At 42.5% G+C, this 15,483-nt stretch overlaps 1 protein-coding gene across 1 annotated transcript; it reads left to right on the top strand.

The window, feature by feature from the left end:
* Positions 1-6: 6 nt before the first annotated feature.
* On the top strand, positions 7-15,479 carry LOC118026196 (zinc finger protein 805-like; the record flags this gene model as incomplete). Its single annotated transcript, XM_035028952.1, has 4 exons — positions 7-91; positions 431-557; positions 4,597-4,692; positions 14,341-15,479. Coding segments are annotated over exons 1-4 (1,398 nt in total), but the record flags the coding sequence as incomplete, so codon positions are not given.
* Positions 15,480-15,483: the final 4 nt, after the last annotated feature.

The raw sequence follows: 15,483 nt of genomic DNA, 5'->3' as shown, positions 1-15,483 counted from the left end.
TGACTTAAGAACTGGGGCCTTACAGTCCCTCTCACCAGGATGTGAAGCCCTCAGCATGGGGCAGGCAGCTAGCAGGACCAGTGAGGCTCAGGTACTGCTGTTGTTACCGATGCTGGTATTATCATACTCACTCATTCCTCCGACGTCCTAGAGCCCTTGCTGTCTGCGTCTCCCAGTCCTCGCGTCATTTCCATCGTCCTGTGTGACCTTGCGGTGGCTCCCACGGAGGGAGCTTCTCCCTTACGCTACCGTAGCGCATCCGAAGCATTGCCCACCTGCCCCTTGAGCCCAGCACAGAGCTTGGCCCTCAGGAGGTGCTTGGTGATTCGAGCCGTGGTCACTCTGCATCTTTACCAGGGATGTAGGGATGAGCTCTGATCACATCCAACAGCCACAAGGCCAACGCTGCTACCTCTGTTTGACTTTCCAGATATCTGTGACCTTCGATGATGTGGCCGTGACTTTTACCCAGGAGGAGTGGGGGCAGCTGGACCCGGCCCAGAGGAGCCTGTACCAGGAGGTGATGCTGGAAAACTGTGGCCTTCTGGTGTCTCTGGGTGAGTCCTCCGCACTCCACCATGGGGGGACCTGCCACCTTCTTGTCAGAGCACCCTCTGGCTCCAGGCCTGGCTGGTCAAGAAGGCCTCTGGAGCCCCCCCCCGCCCACCTGCAGCTTCAGTCATTTTCTAGACTCATCTCTTTGGGCCTGCTCTCCTGTGTCTGTTTGGGCAAGAAACAGTTCTTCTCTGGCTCCTGGAAAGTAATGGAAGGAAAGGCGGCTGTTCTGCAGACCCAGAGGGAGGGTTTCCAGCTGGGTCCTGTGAGGGACTGATAGAGGAACTGGCAACCACCACGATTGTACCCTGGCTTCTGGTCTCCTGTCCTGGCTTCTCTCTCTGGCTCTCTCTGCTCATGTCACTGTATGCAGAAAGGTTTTTTTCTGCCTCATCAGCTTGTGACAGGACTGGCCACCTGGCCCTGCTCTCTCTGGCCCCCCGATTCCTGGTCTCCGCGTCTTTGCGTGTTTATGTTGTTCCTCTTTCTCTGTGTGCTGCTGGGCTGTGTGGGCGTCCTTGAGGCAGGAATGGCCACCCGAGCCAGTACTTCTCTGGACCTCTCACCCAGTGCCCAGCGCAGACTGGCCTCCATCCGAGGTTCTTATTTCACATTCCAGAGAGGGAGCTGACTGCGTGAGCCTGATTGGCTCAAGTGTCCTCAGCAGGGCTGTGAGTGATGGGATGTTCTCCAAGAAGAGAGTGAGCCAGGCAGGCCCCCGGGAGGCCTTTGCCTTCAGTGCCAACAGGTATTGTCCCAAACGGCATGATCTCGGTTATGGGGCTCCTTTGTGTCTGTGTGCCTCCGAGATTATCACTTGTTTCAAGGGCCAACATCCTCTGCCAGTACAAGAGAGGGGTTAGAGTAATACTTGTCAGCAGTTGGGATTTGTACCCCCAGGAGACATTTGGCAGTGTTTGCAGCCACTTTGGGTTGTCTGGCCTTGGGTGTAGGTGGTCCTGGCATCTAGTGGTTGGAGTCCAGAGATGCCGTAAACATCCTTCGATGGACAAGACCGCCGTCCTCAATGAAGGACTATCCCGCCTGCAGCGTCCAGAGTGCCACGGTTGAGAAACACCAGCTTAGATGTTTCTCTGCTTGAGGAGAACAACCACGATGCCATTCAATTTGAGGGAAAGGAGGGCTATAAATCCAGAGCTTAGGATGAGACATGCCTGTTCTTAGAGAACTGGAATTATGTCTGTCAGTGAGAAGAGAAAAAGCAAAATTAGAAAAGTTGGCTAGATTAAAGATTTCATAACAAAGTGTTTCAAAATAAAAAGTCTACTCTCTTTTCCTGCTGACCTCATCCGTCACCGTCAGTGCTTTCCCTGAGCTCACTGTGCTCTGGCTGTGCAGGGCTTCTAGTGAGTTCCCCACGCGCAGCCCTGCCTCGGGCCTCTGCTTGCTGTTGTGTCTGCCTGGGGAGTGTTCTTGGGCATTTCAGCCTCTCACACGGTCACCCCTTCTGTGCATAATCACTACCTCGCCAGCTGTGTCCTGACCCGCGGATCTCATGGGGGCCCCTCCCCCACCCCCTCACTTGTCTCATCATCCTGGTTATAACTCTCTATGCCAGTGGTTCTCATCCAGCGATGGTGTCGTCCCCGGAGACACTGGTCAGCGTCTGGAGAGATTTTTGGTTGTCACAGGTGGGATGGAGGTGGGACAGGCACCTAGTGGGTGGAGACCTGGAATGCTGCCAACACATCCTTACAATGCCCAGGACAGTTTCCTCCCTGTCTTCCCAACAAAGAATTATCTTGACCTAGGGGCGCCTAGGTGGCTCAGTCGTTAAGCGTCTGCCTTCGGCTCCAGTCATGATCCCAGGGTCGTGGGTTCAAGCCCCCCCATCGGGCTCCCTGCTTGGCGGGAAGCCTGCTTCTCCCTCTCCTACTCCCCCTACTTGTGTTCCCTCTCTTGCTGTGTCTCTCTCTGTCAAATAAATAAACAAAATCTTAAAAAATATGTATATATTAAAAAGAATTATCTTGACCTAAATGTCAGTTGTATGGTGGTTGAGAAACCCTGTTTTAGAGGGCGCATGGACACTTCATCAGCTGGCATGGAGGGACACCTGACATCATCACTGCATTATTTCTGCTCTTTCTTGTCTCCTGATTGTTGCTGAGGAAATATCTGGGTTTAGCGCTGAATCTTAACACCTCACCCCCTAATTGTTGCTAATTTCCCCTTTCAACAGAGTGAGCATGCAGCCCTGAGTAGGCAGCAGGAACTCACTGGGAATTAAGATCATTTTGATTTCATTGCTGTGTCTTCTGGGTGACCTGCCATCAAGGCCAGTGATTCCGGTTTCCACTTACTAAAGTGATAACAGATTCCCTTGGTGAAGGAATCTAGGAAAAATAAAAGTGGGTCACTTTTAGGAAAAGTGATTAATAATAGTCACAGCCTGCTCAGGTCCTTGGAGCACTGCCCCAGGCACTCTTCCTGCTCCGCGCATATAATCCCATGGCCTCCCAGTGCTCAGGAAATCAGGAAGTCTCAGCCACTGTAGTGAGTCCCCCATACAGCTTAATTTACTCAGTATGGAACATACTTCATTTTTTTTTAAGATTTTATTTATTTGACAGAGAGAGAGCAAGAGAGGGAACAAGCAGGGGGAGTGGGAGAGGGAGAAGCAGGCTTCCCGCCGAGCAGGGAGCCCCATTCGGGACTCGATCCCAGGACCCTGAGATCGTGACCTGAGCCTAAGGCAGATGCTTAACGCTTAGCCACGCGGGCGCCCCAGAACATACTTCGTTTTATGAAGCTGTTCTCTGGTTTGTTTTTTTCCTTGCAGTAAAAATCCTTTTTATGTTTAATGTTGTTGACAGTGTACAGTATTTGATGTTTCTGTAAATGTCTGTCTGGGACCATATCACTGTGTAGGATTCTCAATTTTATTATTTCTTAGTAGTTACGAAATGCTGAAGTCTGGAGTCCCTAAGTCTGTCCCTCCCCAGGCCCCTGTCCTCTGAGGATGAATCTTCATGCTCATGTCCCTACCTCACCACCACCATCCACTTGGTCTGGGGCTGCTGTCCACACACAAGGGTGTTTGCTGTTTCCTCCTTAGTGTCGTGTTTAGGAGACAAAGGTCCAGAGCCAGATCCTTGATGTTCAGTCCTAGCTCTGCTCCTTAAAATTGTGGCTACAGGCAAGTTACCGAACCTGTCTGCCTGGGTGTGCTCACTGGTAAATTGGGGTAATATATACTTTAGTATATACTTCCTGGGACTGTAGCAAGGATAAATGGGTAACTTATGAACAGGATTCAGAACAATGCGTGGTGTGACCAGGTTATGTGCAGTCTAGCTGCTGAGAATTTCGCTGCCACCACTGTTGTTTCTCTCATCATGATCTTCATCATCCTTATGGATGGTGGGCTCAGCACCTCTGGAACAATGATGTGTAGCTTTGTGGTAAAACAGCATAGAGAGCTAGACCTGGGTTTCCATTTTGGCTCAGCAATTCACCAGTTCTTTGCTCTTTGGCAGATCACATTATCTGCCCGAGCCTTGGTTTCTTCCTCTACAAAATGGTGCTGATTGCAGTATGTACTTGCTGAAGGTGCTGTGAGGAAATCCTAAGATAGAATCCTCATTTTGTCTATGGCCTATAGGAAGAACAATACAAAATTGTGCTTAGGATCTAGAAAAAGAGCTAGATCAGTGAAGACAAATATCTTCTTTTGAATGAATAAGTCAGTATTTTAAGTGTGTAAGTTGTAATTTATTTCAGTTTTGAAATGATACAATGCATTTAAGTTGCTTGACACAGTCCCTTATGATTATGGTTATTTATGATTACAGTTTGTATTTATATTATGGTATTTATGACTGTATATATTTTTTTTTTACTTACTGTGAGGAAAATAACTCCCTGGCAGTATGGCATGCCTTTCGTTTCTGGGTTTGCATGTTAGTATTTTGTGTGGATGGGAGCAGTTTTATTCCAAGATCCTGTTTACAGACTAGATTGAAGGATTTTATTTTTTTCACAAAAATCCTAGTGTCTTCTTTCTTTTTCTGTGAACAGGGTGTCCTGTTCCTAGACCTGAGCTGATCTACCAGCTGGAGCATGGGCAAGAGCTATGGACAGTGAAGAGAGACCTGTCTCAAATCACCTATCCAGGTAGGAGCCAAGATGTGGGCAGGTGGGAGACCCTGCAGGCTCAAGACCAGGAGGAGACCACTGGCCCCGGTTCCCTGGGGAAGCTTCTTGTTCTGGCTTCTCTGGGGGTTTGGAAGCCATGGAGCCCTTTGACCCGAAGTCAGCATGCCTGGCAAGAGACCCAGAATGTTGCTCACTCCTTCCACCTCCCAAGTTACAGTGAATGGTCCTGCCACCCAAGCAGGTTAGAGACTGAGTACAGCCTCAGAGAATTCCTCACACCTCCTAACCTCCTAACACCTCCACACCTCCTCACACCTCCACACTTCATAACACACACAAAAAAAATAACAGAAGGAATATACAAAGAATCCCTGCAAATCAAAAAGAAAATGCAAACCAGTTAAGAGAAAAATAGATATTTATCATGAAATGACATTTCAAAGGAGAAAATACAGACTGACCAATAATCATATAGTCAGGTGCTAAAGGTCCTCAGTCCCCACATCCGGCCATGCCCCAGTCCTGTGCATTGCACATCTTGTACATCTCCTGAATCCCATCACTTGCACCACCTTCCTCAGACCCGTCCCCACGCTCCGTGCACGCTCCCATCATCTTTTCTCTGGGGGACGCTACTAGTCTCCTAACCGGCCTCTGCATCTGCTGGTGCCTCTAGTCAGCTCTGTATCCTGCATGAGCTACCCCAGGAGCTCAGACTTTGTTCGGGTGGTTACCACTTCCCCAGCTGTGGATGTCTCAGCATATGACCCCTGAGGTGTCAGCGGGTCTTTGCGTTGAAAGGAAAGTCCGCCTCCTCCATCGCTTGATCCTCGACCCTACCGCACTCTCTCAGGCTCCGGTGTCTGCAGCTTCCCCTTCCAAGACCTAGCGAGAGAGGTCTTGCCCCTGGCCCTAGCCAGTTCCTGAACCAGAGTCTAGAGCACACCTTTTCAGGAAAATGTTGTCTTCATTCATATTCTGTTGTGTAATATAACGTCTTCCTTTCTCTACTCAACATAAAAATAGGCTCAAATTCCTTCAGTTGAAGAAAATCAATAAATTCCTGTCTCACATCGTATTCATCCACTCTGTGTACATTCAGTTATTCACACGTTTTGACTGATACGTGGTGCTGCCAGGAGCAGTCCTGTATCAGTCATCTTGCACATGGTCACGGTGTCTTTGGTGTTTCTTGGAGTGAAATTGTTGGTTTATAGGCTATGCAAGCTTCCAAGTTTACTGGATAATTGCCATTGTGTTGAAGGACATGTACCAATTTACATTTTCCCCAGGAAAGCGTGGAGGTTCCTTCGACCTATACTTTGCCCAATACTTGATACTCTAAGGCTCCTCAATCGTTGACAATCAAATGAACACAAAACTGTATCTTACGTGGTCTTGATTTGCTTTTCCTTCATTGTTGAGGAGCTTTAGCACCTGATCATATGATTATTGGTCAGCCTGTATTTTCTCCTTTGAAATGTCATTTCATGATAAATACCTGTTTTTCTCTTAACTGGTTAGCATTTTCTTTTTGATTTGCAGGGATTCTTTGTATATTCCTTCTGTTATTTTTTGTGTGTGTTAAAATATTCATAGCATAAAACTTAACCTTTTATCCATTTTTAAGTGTACAGTTGAGTGATATTAAATACATTCATAATGCCATGCACCTATCATCACCATCCATCTCCAAAGCTCTTCATTGTGTAAGATTGAAACTCTCTACCTGTTACACAGTAACCCCCCCATCTCTCTGCCCCAGGCCCTGGCAACCGCAATTTTACTTTCTGTGTCTATGATTTTGACTATTCTAAGTACTTCATATTAGTGGAATGATGCAGTATTTGTGTGTGTGTCTTTATGACTGGCTTGTTTCACTTAGCATAGTGTCCTCAAGGTTTATCCATGTGGTAGCATGTGTCAAAATTTCCTTCCTTTTTTTTTTTTTTTTTTAAAGATTTTATTTATTTATTTGAGAGAGAGAGAACACATGAGAGGGGATAGGGTCAGAGGACGAAGCAGACTCCCTGCCGAGCAGGGAGCCCGATGCGGGACTCGATCCCGGGACTCCAGGATCATGACCTGAGCCGAAGGCAGTCGCTTAACCAACTGAGCCACCCAGGCGCCCGAAAATTTCCTTCCTTTTTAAGGATCGTTAATATTCCACATATCCCACTTTGCTATCCATTCATCCCTCAATGGACACTTGGGTTGCTTCCATGTTTTACCTATTGGGAATAATATTGCTGTGAACATGGGTGTACAAACATCTTTGAGAACCTGATTTCAGTTCTTTTGGGAATATAACAAGAAATGAATGAAATTACTCGATCATCTCTTAATTCCATTTTTAATTTTTTGAGGAGCTGCCATACTGTTTCAACAGAGACTATATCATTTTACATTCCCACCAACAGTGCACAAGAGTTCCCACTGTTCTACATCCTCCAGTATTTGTTATTTTCTGATCTTTTGATAGCCATCCTAATGGATGTGAGAGGATACCTCATTGTAGTTTTGATTTGCATTTTGCTAATCATTAGTGATGTTGAACACCTTGTGCTTATTGACGATTTGTATGTCATCTTTGGTGAAATGTCTATTCAAGTCTTTTGCCCATTTCTGTATTGTGATTTTTTGTTGTTGAGTTTTAGTTCTCTATATATTCTGGATATTAATCCCTTATCAGATACATGATTTGCAAATATGTTCTCCCATTCTTGGGGTTATTGCCTTGTTCTGTTGATAGTATCTTGATGCATAGTTTTTTCATTTTTATGACTCTAATTTATTTTTTCTTTTGTTGCTGATGGCTTTGGTGTCATATCTAAGAAGTCATTGCCAAATCCAGTGCCATAGAGGTTTTGCTCTGTGTTTTCTTTTCTTTTTTTTTTTTTTAAAGATTTTATTCATTTATTTGACAGAGAGAGACACAGCGAGAGAGGGAACACAAGCAGGGGGATTGGGAGAGGGAGAAGCAGGCCTCCCGCTGAGCAGGAAGCCCAGTGCGGGGCTCGATCCCAGGACCCTGGGATCATGACCTGAGCCGAAGGTAGATGCTTAACGTCTGAGCCACCCAGGCGCTCCGCTCCGTGTTTTCTAAGAATCTTGTATTTTAGGTCTTAAATTTGAGTCTTTGATCCTATTTGAGTTCATTTTTCCATATGATGTTAGATAGATAAGGGTTCAGTTTTATTCTTTGTCATGTAAATACCTAGTTTTCCCAACACCATTTGTTGTAAACACTGTCTTTTTCTCCGTTGAATGGTCTCAGCACCCTTGTCAAAAATGATTTGATGATATATGTTAGAGGTCATTGCTGGGTTCTCGATTATATTACCTTGGTCTATATGTCTTGTCTTTATGCCAGTGCCCACTATTTTGATTTCTGTAGTTTTGTTTTGTTTTTTGATTACTGTAGTTTTGTAGTAAGATGTTTTGGTTATTCAGGGTCCGTTCTGATACCATATGGATGTTACCATGGTTTTTTATATTTCTCCAAAAAATGTCTTTGGGATTTTGATAGGGAGTGCACTGAATCTGTAGAACACTTTAGGTAGTATCAATATCTTAACAATATTAAGAGTTCTAATCCATGACCATGGTATGTGTTTCCATTTATTTACATCTTTAATTTCTTTTAGCAATGTTTTATAGTTTTCGTTGTCTTCATCTTTTACCTTGTTGTTTAGGTTTAACTCCTAAGTACTTCATTCTTTTTGATGCTGTTATGAATGGACCTGTTTTTGTAATTTCATTTTCAGATTTTTTTTTTAAGATTTTTTTTTTTAAGATTTTTTATTTATTTATTTGACGGAGAGACAGCGAGAGAGGGAACACAAGCAGGGAGAGTGGGAGAGGGAGAAGCAGGATCCTGGGATCATGACCTGAACTGAAGGCAGACACTTAGCCAGCCAGGCGCCCCGTATCCTGCTATTTTGTTGAACTCAATTATTCTAACAGTTACTTTGTATGGCATCTTTATATTTTTCTACATATAAGATGATATTATCTGCAAAGATAAAATTACATTTTCCTTTCCAATTTCAGTGCCTTTTATTTATCTTTCTTGCCTAATTATTCTGCCTAGAATTTCCAGTGTTATGTTGAATAGAAGTGGTGATAGCACACATTCTTGCCTTGTTCTCAATCTTAGAGGAAAAGCTTTCAGTCTTTTACCATTGAATATCATGTTTGCTGAGTTGTCCATATGCGGCTTTTTTTGTATTGAGAAAGTTTCCTTCTATTCCTAGTTCATTGAGTGTTTTTATCATGAAAGGATGTTGAGTTTTCAAAGGCTTTTTCAGTGTCAATTGAGATAATTGTGTGGGCCTTTCCCTTCATTCTAGTAATGTGGTGTATTACATTTATCAGTTTTTGTATGTCAAATGACCCTTGCATTACAGCAGTAAACCTCACTTGGTCATGGTGTATGATCCTTTTAATATGCTGCAGAATTTGCTGATATTTTGTTGAGGATTTTTTACATCAGTGTTCATAAGGTACATTAGTCTATAGTTTTTTGTAGTGTCTTTGGCTTTGTTATCAGGGTAGTAATGGCCTTAATGATTTAAGGAGTGTTTCCTCCTCTTCAGTATTTTGGAAGAGTTTGAGGATTGGTATTCTTCTTTTAAAACCTTTGGTAGAATTCATAAGTGTAGCTATCAGGGCCAAGGTTTTTCTTTTTTGGGAGATATTTTTACTTCTAATTCAATCTCCTTACTAGGTAGAGATCTATTCAGATTTTATATTTCTTCCTGATTTAGTCTTCATGGCTTTTGTGTTTCTAGGAAGTTGTCCATTTTATCTAGGTTACCCAATTTGTTGGTGTACAGTTGTTTGTAGTACTCTCTTATAATCTTATTTTTATTTCTGCAGAATTGGTAGTAATGTCCCCACTTCCATGTTTGATTTAGTCATTTGAGTCTCCTTTTTCCTTAGTTCATCTAGCTAAAGGTTTGCCAATTTTGTTAGTCTTTTCAAAGAACCAACTTTTTGTTTCATTCATTCTTTTTCTATTTTCCAGTTCTCTATATCATTTCTTTTTAATCTTTACTATTTCCCTCCTTCCCCTCACTATGGTTTTAGTGTTCTTTTCCTATGTCCTTAAGTTGTCATTAGTTTGTTGATTTGAGATCTCTTGTTATTTAACATAAGCATTTATAGCTATAAATTTCCCTGTTAATGCTGCTTTCATTGCATCTTGTAAGTTTTAATAGCTTAAGTTTTCATTATCACTAGAAGTGAGTCATACTTTATATGGTATCTTTTTAAATACGTTGAAACTTAATTTGTGGCCTAACATGATCTATCCTGGAAAATGTTCCATGTACACTTGAGAAGAATGTATATGCTGTTGTTGGGTAGAATATTCTGTATATGTCTGTTAATGTCAAGTTGGTTTATTATGTTAAGTCCTCTGTTTCCTTACTTATATTTTGTCTGGTTGTGCTATCCATTATTGAGAATGGGGTATTGGGAGTTTTCATCTATTACCATAGGATTGTCTCTCTCTTCCTACATTGTGCTGCTTTTTGCTTCATGTATTTTGGTGGTCTGTCATTAAGTACATGTTTACAATTGTTATAGCTTCTTGCTGTATTACACGTTTTATTAAAATATAATGTTCTTGTCTTTTGTAATCTTTTCTGGTTTAAAGTCTATTTTGTTTGACATTAATATACCCACCCCTGGCCTCTTTTGGTTAGTATTTGCATGGAATATCTTTTTCATTTCTTTCACTTTTAATCTGTTTGTGTCTTTGGATCTAAAGTAAGTCTCATAGATGCATATGGTTGGATGATGTGATTTATGGGTTCTGCCAGTCTCTGTTTTTTTAATTTGAGAGTTTAATCCGTTTATATTTAATGTAGTTATTGATAGGGAGAGACTTCTTATCATTTTGATATTTGCTTTCTATATGCATTACAGATTTTTTGTTTCTCATTTCATACATTACTGTCTTCTCTTGTGTTTTAGATCACTTACTTTTAAACATTTTATTTATTTATTTGAGAGAGAGCATGAGAGAGGGAAGGGGCAGAGGGAGAAGGAGACTCCCTGCTGAGCAGGGAGCCCAACTTGGGGCTCAATCCCAGGACCCTGGGATCATGACCTGAGCTGAAGGCAAATGTTTAACCGACTGAGCCACCCTGGTGCCCTTTAGTTGACTTTTTGTAATGAAATGTTTAAATTCCTTTCTCATTTCCTTTTGTGTATATTCTATAGCTATTTTTTTATTCTTATGTTAATCCCCATACATTACATCATTAGTTTTAGATGAAGTGTTCCATGATTCATTGTTTGTGCATAACACCCAGTGCTCCATGCAGAATGTGCCCTCCTCAATACCCACCACCAGGCTAACCCATCCTCCCACCCCCCTCCCCTCTAGAACCCTGTTTGTTTTTCAGAGTCCATCGTCTCTCATGGTTCGTCTACCCCTCCGATTTCCCCCGCTTCATTCTTCCCCTCCCGCTACCTTCTTTTTCTTCTTTTTTTTTTCCTTAACATATATTGCATTATTTGTTTCAGAGGTACAGATCTGAGATTCAACAGTCTTGCACAATTCACAGCGCTTACCAGAGCACATACCCTCCCCAGTGTCTATCACCCAGTTACCCCATCCCTCCCACCCCACCCCCCACTCCAGCAACCCTCAGTTTGTTTCCTGCAGTTAAGAATTCCTCATATCAGTGAGATCATCTGATACATGTCTTTCTCTGTTTGACTTATTTCACTCAACATAATACCCTCCAGTTCCATCCATGTCGTTGCAAATGGCAAGATTTCATTCCTTTATCCATTCATCTGTCGATGGACATCTTGGCTCTTTCCACAGTTTGGCTATTGTGGACATTGCTGCTATAAACATCGGGGTGCACGTACCCCTTCGGATCCCTACTTTTGTATCTTTGGGGTAAATACCCAGTAGTGCAATTGCTGGATCATATGGTAGCTCTATTTTCAACTTTTTGAGGAACCTCCATACAGTTTTCCAGAGTGGCTGCACCAGCTTGCATTCCCACCAACAGTGTAGGAGGGTTCCCCTTTCTCCGCATCCCTGCCAACATCTGTCATTTCCTGACTTGTTAATTTTAGCCATTCTGACTGGTGTGAGGTGGTATCTCGTTGAGGTTTTGATTTGGATTTCCCTGATGCCGAGCGATATTGAGCACTTTTTCATGTGTCTGTTGGCCATTTGGATGTCTTCTTTGGAAAAATGTCTGTTCATGTCTTCTGCCCATTTCTTGATTGGATTCTTTGTTCTTTGGGTGTTGAGTTTGATGAGTTCTTTATAGATTTTGGATACTAGCCTTTTATCTGATATGTCATTTGCAGGTATCTTCTCCCATTCTGTCAGTTGTCTTTTGGTTTTGTGGACTGTTTCCTTTGCTGTGCAAACGCTTTCTATCTTGATGAAGTCCCAATAGTTCATTTTTGCCCTTGCTTCTCTTGCCTTTGGCAGTGTTTCTAGGAAGAAGTTGCTTCGGCTGAGGTCAAGGAGGTTGCTGCCTGTGTTCTCCTCAAGGATTTTGATGGACTCCTGTCTCACATTGAGGTCCTTCAACCATTTTGAGTCTATTTTTGTGTTATTCTATAGCTATTTTTTGGTGGTTACCATGGGGATTGTATTTAGCATCTTAAACTTGTAGCATTAATCTTACTTTGTACTAGCCTGCCCTCAATAACAAAAAAATTCTCCTTTACACCTCCGTTCTCAACTCCTTTAGTTCATGTCACAAAAGTATGTTTTTATCTATTGTGTGCCCTCAGACTTAAAACTAATGACTCTTTTTTTTTTTTTTAAGATTTTATTTATTTATTTATTTATTTGTGAGAGAGAGAGAGAAACCGCATGAGAGGGGAGAGGGTCAGAGGGAGAAGCAGCCTCCCCGCTGAGCTGGGAGCCTGATGTGGGACTCAATCCCAGGACTCTGGGATCATGACCTGAGCCAAAGGCAGTTGTTTAACCAACTGAGCCATCCAGGCGCCCAAAACTAATGACTCTTTTAAATGCATTAGTCTTTTGAATTATGTAGAAACTACCTGTGGAGTTATAATCTGAAGTTACAGTAACATTAGCTTTTAGATTAGTATAGTTTTTTTTTTTTTAATTAGTCTCCTAATCATGTAAAAAAACAAAAAGTAGAGTTATAAGCCATTGTTAAAATAATATTTTTATAATTGTTCATGTATTTATTTTTATTGAGATTTTTTATTTTTTTGTATGGCTTTGAATTACTGTCTAGTGTCCTTTCATTTCACCCTGCAGGATTTCCTTGAGAATTTCTTGCAAGGCAGGTCTAGTGATAACAGACTTCTTAGGGTTTTACATATGGAGCTGTCTTAATTTATTCCTCTTAAAGGACACTTTTGCCAGATATAGGATTCTTGGTTGACAGTTTTTTTCTTTTACCCTCGAATATATTGACCCACTGTTTTCTGGCCTCCCCAAGTTTCTGATGAGAACTCTGCTCGTAATCTTATTGAGAATTTCTTTTTGTGACAGGTTGCCTCAAGCTTGCTATCAAGATACTCTGTTTATCTTTGGGTTTCAAAAGTTTGATTGTAAGTTTTATTGGTGTGAATCTATTTTAGTTCATCTTTTTTGGAGTACACTGATCTTTTTGGATATTTATTATTGATGTCTCCATCAAATTTGGGACATTTTCAGCCACTTGTTAAAATATTTTCTTTTACCCTTTCTCTTTCTGATAAATCCCACAATGAGTATATTGGTTCTTCTACTGGTGTATCACAGGTCCATTAGGGTATGTTCACTTTTCTTAAATCTCCCCCCTCCCCCATGGATATAATTTTCATTTTCTGTATTTAAGTATGCTGATTCTTTCTTCATCCTACTGAAATCTTCCTTTGAATCCTTGCAGTGAATTTTTCATTTCAGTTATACTTTTCTTTTTGGTTTCTTTTTAGGTTTCTAGCTTTTTGTTGATATTTCCATTTTGTTTATACATAGTTTTCTTGACTTTCTCCACATCTTACTTTAGCTCCGTGAGCTTCTTTAACATGGTTGTTGTAAAGTCATGTCCAATATGTCTGCATCAGGTGTTTTTTGGAACAGTTTTTGGAAGGGTTCCTTACGTGCCCTACCGTATCCTCAGGGACTTGTTACACTTCTGGCATTGATGTATAGCAGTACATGTACGAAGTATTGGCAACCCAGGAATTTCACCTAGCTTGAGGGTTCAGAGTTTTATTTACTGTCATTACATAAGCACAGTTGATTGAGTCATTTCCTACATGACTCTGTCCAGAGGCCTAGTTGCTATCTTACAGCTCAAAGCACCAGCCCTCTAATTACATGTAGTCATGCATTGCCCTCAGTCATCTTTTAAGCATGAACTATCAGGGTCCCAAATGAGTTACCTATTTGCATAAATATCCAGTCTGGAATTGACTGTGTCTCCTCTCCTGCACTTTGTCTTCTAACCCAACCACTCCCCCAGGTCTCCCTTTCATGGTGTCAGTAGTCCTAGGACTCTTGGAAATAAAAGACATTGTTGTCCAGGAATTCAGAGGTAGCAAGACACAGAGACACTATTTTCATCTTCATTTTTTTCTCTTCATTTCACTGAAATGCTCATTTTTTTCTATGTTGGCATTACCAACAGACCTTTTTGTGTATTGGATTTCTTTCAGGTGACAAAGGAAAACCCAAGATCACAGAATCTACTGCTAGTGAGCCAGCCCTGTCTGAGGGAGTCTCCTTCCGGGAACGACTAACACAAGGAGTTCCAGGGATCTCCCAGGTGGGCCGAACTAAGGATCAGGATGGGTCATTGGAAATGCAAGAAGGACACCTGATACCAGAGATAGATCCCCAGAAGGAGAAACTCCCTGGGAAATCAAGCTCTGAACATGGCAACATAGGGACAGCTGATAATGTGTGTTCAGGGATTGTAGAGGAGCCAGTCCCTTTGGGAAGTGCTGTCCATGACCATGATTCATGTGGGTCAGGTAAAGATTCTGTGATTCAGGAAGAAGAAAATATCTTTAAATGCAATGAATGTGGGAAAGTTTTTAACAAGAAACGCCTCCTTGCTCGACATGAGAGGATTCACTCTGGAGTGAAGCCCTATGAATGTACCGAGTGTGGGAAAACATTTAGTAAAAGCACTTATCTCCTTCAACACCACATGGTTCACACAGGGGAGAAGCCCTATAAGTGTATGGAGTGTGGGAAGGCCTTCAACCGTAAGTCACACCTTACACAGCACCAGCGGATTCACAGTGGAGAGAAGCCTTATAAGTGCAATGAATGTGGAAAGGCCTTCACCCATCGCTCCACTTTTGTCTTGCATAACAGAAGCCACACTGGAGAAAAACCCTTTGTGTGCAAAGAATGTGGAAAAGCCTTCCGAGATAGGCCAGGTTTCATTCGTCACTACATCATCCACAGTGGCGAGAATCCCTATGAATGCTTTGAGTGTGGCAAGGTATTTAAACACAGGTCATACCTCATGTGGCACCAGCAGACTCACACTGGGGAGAAGCCCTACGAGTGCAGTGAGTGTGGGAAAGCCTTCTGTGAGAGTGCAGCCCTCATTCACCACTACGTCATCCACACTGGGGAGAAGCCCTTTGAGTGCCTAGAGTGTGGGAAGGCCTTCAACCACAGGTCATACCTCAAGAGGCACCAGAGGATTCACACTGGGGAGAAACCCTATGTGTGTAGCGAGTGTGGAAAGGCCTTCACCCACTGCTCTACTTTCATCTTGCATAAAAGGGCCCACACTGGAGAAAAACCTTTTGAGTGCAAAGAATGTGGGAAAGCCTTTAGCA

The sequence above is a fragment of the Mirounga leonina genome, unplaced genomic scaffold (genome assembly GCF_011800145.1).
Source record: "Mirounga leonina isolate KUSES-001 unplaced genomic scaffold, KU_Mleo_1.0 Mir_220993, whole genome shotgun sequence".
Taxonomy (NCBI): Eukaryota; Metazoa; Chordata; class Mammalia; order Carnivora; family Phocidae; genus Mirounga; species Mirounga leonina.
The sequence above is the reverse complement of the archived record's forward strand: the minus strand, read 5'-3'. Positions and strand labels throughout refer to the sequence as shown.